This window comes from Gekko japonicus, unplaced genomic scaffold (assembly GCF_001447785.1).
Source record: "Gekko japonicus isolate JY-2015 unplaced genomic scaffold, Gekko_japonicus_V1.1 scaffold4840, whole genome shotgun sequence".
Classification (NCBI taxonomy): Eukaryota; Metazoa; Chordata; class Lepidosauria; order Squamata; family Gekkonidae; genus Gekko; species Gekko japonicus.
The window spans coordinates 65,986-71,862 of NW_015163763.1; the positions used below are offsets into that span (position 1 = coordinate 65,986).

The window sequence follows — 5,877 nt, forward strand, 5'->3', positions numbered from 1 at the left end:
TGCTGAACGGGACAAAATGTGCTTGCTTAGAGAATAAATCCACAGTCACCCAGACCACAATCTTTCCTTTGCTAGGGGGAGGTCAGTGATAAAGTCCATAGAGATCACCTCCCAGGGTCCGGCTGGGGTGGATAAAGGCTTCAATAGTCCAGGCGGCTTGCCAGGGCGGGGCTTGCACATTATACAGGTCTGGCACGACTGCACGAATATGGAAATGTCTTTGCGCATGCTCGGCCACCAGAATTGTCTCTGTCTACACATTCAACACCCCTACACATTCTCTGTCTACACATTCTACACCCCACACATTCCAGACCATGGCAGCATTAGCTGACAATTAGTGGACTATTTGTGTGTCCCCTTCTGTCGCCATCATCCGGTAGTGGATGAAGACTTTTCTGTTTCGTTTGGCCACAAAGAGCCCTCCTTTCCCCCTCAAATGGCTGTGGGCCCGCCCCCAGCGTGCCCAGCATCATCACGTCACATCTGGCTGACGTGCACGCCCGGGTGGGGTTTCCCCCGGGGCCCAATTCCGTGGTTTCCCCCGGGGCCCAATTCTGTGGCGGCGGAAATCGGGCCTCCAAAGCGGGGGGAAATCCGGCCCCCGGGGGGATTTGGCAGCCCTACATGAACATGTCACCTGGAGGTGACATAATCGTGTTGGGCATGTTGCAGGGGGATGCTCTATCATCCGAGGGAAAACTCTATGGTTTTCCCTCAGATGATTGTGGCCCCACCCCCAATGTGCTTGATGCGATTATGTCACTTCCGTCACTTCCGTGCCAGAAGACTCCAGAAGACATCTGGGACTCCCCCTGCTATTCCCGAGGTGGACTTGGCAACCCTAAGTTTTGGCCCGAATGGTGGACCTCCTCAGAGCACATGTGTTTTGGCCACTGCATGACACAGAGTGTTGGACTGGATGGGCCACTGGCCTGATCCAACCTGGCTTCTCTTATGTTCTTATGACTTCTTGAGTCCCCATATTCCTTCTGCTTCTCTGGCTGCTGAGGAAGGGCTGTTTTAGATTATCTATGTTATGTCCCAGGCGAGCCTGATCTTGTCATATCTTGGAAGTTAAGCAAGGTTGGTACTTCGATGAAAGGTGCTTTTTGTTGCTAGCTTGTAGAGGCAGTAATTATGGAAGGAAGTGTGATATAAAGCCTTGAGCTTTTTCTGAGATGTGTTCTGAGAGCCAGTTTGGTGTCGTGGTTAAGTGCGCGGACTCTCATCTGGGAGAACCGGGTTTGATTCCCCACTCCTCCACTTGCACCTGCTGGATGACCTTGGGCAAGCCATAATTGTTCTTGAAAAAGAGCAGTTTCTGTCAGAGCTCTCTCAGCCCCACCTACCTCACAGGGTGTCTGTTGTGGGGAGGGGAAGGGAAAGGAGTTTGTAAGCCGCTCTGAGACTCCTTTGGGTAGTGAAGGGCGGGGTATAAATCCAATCTCTTCTTCTTGTTGTTAATGATGGTCCATTTATGTAAGTTTCTTGTTATTTTTGTCATCATCATTCCTCTATATTATATCATCTCTAAATAGGTGCTTTTTGTTGCTAGCTTGTAGAGGCAGTAATTATGGAAGGAAGTGTGATGTGAAGCCTTGAGCTTTTCCTGAGATGTGTTGTTAATAACTGCCCATTTATGTAAGTTTCATGCTACTTCTTGTCATCATTATTCTTCTATACTTCAGTTTATATTATGTTTATACTTATGGTACTTGGCTTACATGTTTTAACACAGGAGATGTGTTTGCTATAGCTCACAAGAGTGCATATAACCTATTTGAAGACAAATTGTTTCATGTATTTAAACATATTTTGTTACTGCTGTAATAGTTTTACCTTATACTGAATGTGTCATTGTCATTATGCAATCTCTTTCATGTTTACTTACTGAGGAAGTTCTTCGAAACGGAGTTCTTAGTATCCGGGTTCTTCGTACACTGTTCTTCATACATCTTCACCTCAAGAGGAAACTTTTCTACTTTAAGATTGGAGTTGATTGTGCTTATCTGATTGTATTTGTATCAATACTTGGGTTATTATTGAACTAGTGTTAGCGTCTTTTTCACACAGATTTCTATTCCCTTGCATTCGATTCTACCCAGTATAACTTTAAGTTTGTCAAAATTAGCTGTCCTGAAGTCCAGCCTATATGTCTGACTACGTACAGCTTTTACCTTCCCCAAGACTGTAAATTCCAAAATTACATGGTCACTACTACCCAGGGTGCCCACTACTTTCACCTCATCAACCAGTTCTTCCCTGTTGGTAAGAATCAAGTCCAAGACAGCAGATCCCCTTGTTTCCCTCTCCAATTTCTGGAAAATGAAGTTGTCAGCAAGACAAGTCAGGAATTTATTGGACCTTTCATTTTTAGCAGAGTTGGACTTCCAACAGATATCTGGGTAACTGAAATCTCCCATGACCACTATTGTGTAGTGGGTTGCCACATGGATGGACGACAGACTACGACGTAGTGCATAGCACGCTTTATTCGGTACACAACAAGAACAAGGAACAAACGGCCGGCAGGCCAACTATATACACAACCAGGGGACCACCCCTTGGTCCCATTGGCGGGTTTGAATCTCCCGCCACGGTCCCATTGGTTCCCCTGGTGGAGGGACTAGGATCCTAGTCCCTATTGTTGTTCTGGGCTGAAGCTCAGGCGTGTGCGCTGGCCTCCGGTGGTGGTCAGCAGACACCACAACCACCGTGTCCCATCTCTTTGAGAACTTTGTAATCTGTTCTAAGAGGGTCTCATCCAAATCCTATGCCTGGCTTGGTGGTCTATAGCAGACCCCCACCTTAATATCAGTATTATTTCTTACTCCTTTTATTTTTACCCAGAGAATCTCAACTGGACTTCCAAGCTCAGATTCATGTATTTCCTCACAAGTATATTCCTCCTTTACATATAATGCTACTCCCTCCACCCTTCCTCATTTTTCTGACCCTTTTAAATAATTTGTACTCCCACAGTCCTAATATTCCAATTGTGAGTGTCATGCCACCAAGTTTCAGTAATGCCTATTAGGTCATAGTCCCCGTCCTCCATTAGGACTTCAAGTTCCTCCTGCTTGTTTTTCATACACTCACTCCAACGGAGATAACCTTATTCTTCTTCATCACTGGTCTCTCTCATGTCTCTGTGTGATTGTGCTTAACTTACTGTGACGCCCCAGCCAGGAGGAGGGGGTCTTCCTTGCCCCCCTCAGCCATCTCGATGCGTTCCTGGCCCCTTTCTAAACAGGGGAAAATGGGCCGGCTACCAGGTTCCTTCAACATGGTCGAGCTTGCGCCCCTGTGAGAGTTAGGGGGGCCGGTCTTAGCGTCATCTCTCTCTCCGACGTCTCGGCCCTGACCCCCGTCTTCACTCTCCAGTTTCCTTCCTCCTCAGTCTCCCTTTCATGCTCCCCTTTCATACTTGCTCCTTCCCTCCTCTCCCTCTCATTGGACACGAGAGATGTCCCTCCTGGATAGTCCCGCCTCCCTATGCTGGTTTGACCACGCCCGAAGCAAAGGGGGGTGTTGTAGCTCGGCGTGGAAAGCCCAATGCTACTTCGATGGGCCGGTTCCGGCGTCGTCGTCGTCTCGGGGCCTGCCCTCTGGCTGCGCACCCGATGACGAGCCCTATGGGAAAGGGGTTGCGCCGTGGCCTGGCACCCCTTCACCTCGCTGTCTCTGGCTCTTGGTACCTCGGCCTCTTCACCCGGTTTGGGTGGGCTAGGCCGGGTAAGCTCGGAGATTGTGGCCGGTTGCTCGGGTGGGGCGGTATTAGGACGGCCCGGCTCGTCAGAACCGGGACACATACTTTGTACTATAAGGGAATGACCATCTACCCCTCATATCCTAAGATATGCACATCCTTGAATATCTCACACAAACCCACCTCCTCTAGAAAGCCCTCCCCACAGCCCTCATCGAGGACAGCAAGTCAAGGAACGCCATGCTACGCACAGGAATGACAACCAGAATTACCTTCTCAGGCATAAACATGGGATACAATGTTCTGGTTGGATGAGGCCTCTGTCAGGGATGGGTCTGGTGAGTCATTCTTTCTTCCTGCTGCCCAACACTGAGAAAGTGAAATTTTAATGATGGTGGGCAAAACAGAAACGAAAGGAAATTACAGGCGTGGATATCATGAGACTGTCAAAAATGATGACTGGATGTGACCTAGTTAATTCCAAAGTTAACAAGTAGAGGGAATTTCCTTCAGATTAGTTGCCCTCCTCAGTATAACAACAGATAGGGCATGCTTGGATCTGAATCCTGAATGCACGCCCCTAGTAAGGAACACTGGTATCAGCAGAGCTCAGTGAAGCTTGCCACCAAAAATGAAACAATCCATCAATTTGTTCAGAACCTTCCTGAAGGCCCCCTTCACCTCCTTGTTGCGGAGGCTGTAGACGAGGGGGTTCAGCATAGGGGTGACGATGCAGAACATGGCAGAGACCAGAGTGTCTATTTCCAGGGAATACCCAGCGTTTGGCTTGTTGTAGTTCAGGAATCCGTTTCCAATACAGAGAATGACAATGATGAGGTGTGAAGCACATGTGGAGAAGGCTTTGCTCCTGCCACTTTTAGAGCGAATCTGCAAAACAGAGGCCAAGATGCAGACATAGGAGAGGATGATGAAGAGGATAGGGCACAGACCCACAAAGAGGCTTGTGATGTGATTGGCCAGTTCATTGGCACGAGTATCACTGCAGGCGATTTGTAACAGTGGCGGGACATCGCAGAAGATGTGTGGGATCTGGTTGGCTCCACAAAAGGACAACCGTGAAGCCAAGGCAGCGTGAACTGCTGAGTCCAGGAAGCCCCAGACCCAAGTGGCAGAGGCTAGCTGGATGCACACCCTCTTGCTCATGAGGACAGAGTAGTGTAGGGGCCTGCAGATGGCGGCATAGCGGTCATAGGCCATGACAGCTATCAGTGCCAGTTCACAGCCCGCAAAGCCTATCAGGAAGAAAGTTTGCACCAGGCATTCCTTGTACGAAATCGTGTTTTGTTGGTGCAGGAGGTTGACAAGGATCTTGGGGACAACGACGGTGGAGACGCAAATGTCCAAGCAGGAGAGGTGACCAAGGAAGAAGTACATGGGGCTGTGAAGGCAGGAATCCACGAGGACCAGAACTAGTATCATGAGGTTGCCCATCAGAATGGCCAGGTAGGCAGCTAGAAACATGACAAAGAGGAAGGCTGGGTGGCTTGGGAGGCCGGAGAAGCCCAAGAAGATGAACTCTCTCACCTGTGTGTCATTTTCTGCAGCCATGGCAAAGACAGGATGCCTCTGTGAGGAGAGAAAGGAAGCTTCATGAGATACAGTCCGGTGCAGTGGTCAGAGTACATGATCTGGGTTCAGATGTCCACTTTCCCACAAAGCCCAGTGGTTGCCCTGGGCCACTCACTGTCTAAGACCAGCTTACCTCACTGGATTGTTGTGATCTCTCGTTGAACCGGCCTCTGGTTCTGCTTCAGCCCCTCTCTCTCTCTTGCCCCAGAGAACAGGGAAACTTCCATTCATTCCCCAATCTGGCTGACTGTTGAAAGGCTGAATTCCTGTTCCCTCCCCGGGTTCCCCGCATCTCTTGCTTGAGGCCTGGACACCTGGTCAGCATGGGCAGCAGGAGCCTTTCCTAACCCTTTAAGACGAAGACTGACCCCATCCCTGGATGGGTCGGAGTATAAATTGATGCTGCCTCGTCCCTTGGGACAGTCCCTCATTCACCGCACATTTTGGCCTTGGGGCAGCTGGAAACTGTAGACCAGCAGATGAGGGAATTCCATTCAACCCAGTGGGTGAAACCCCAGCAGCCTCCCCCCACCCACGGAACGACAACCCAATTAAACCTTGTGAGGGAACATTTT

At 49.4% G+C, this 5,877-nt stretch overlaps 1 protein-coding gene across 1 annotated transcript; it reads right to left on the reverse strand.

Moving 5' to 3' along the window:
* Positions 1 to 4,321: 4,321 nt before the first annotated feature.
* On the reverse strand, positions 4,322 to 5,281 carry LOC107107613 (olfactory receptor 5V1-like). The gene has a single exon (XM_015407923.1). It carries the CDS (start codon positions 5,279 to 5,281, stop codon positions 4,322 to 4,324), a length of 960 nt encoding a protein of 319 aa, XP_015263409.1.
* Positions 5,282 to 5,877: the final 596 nt, after the last annotated feature.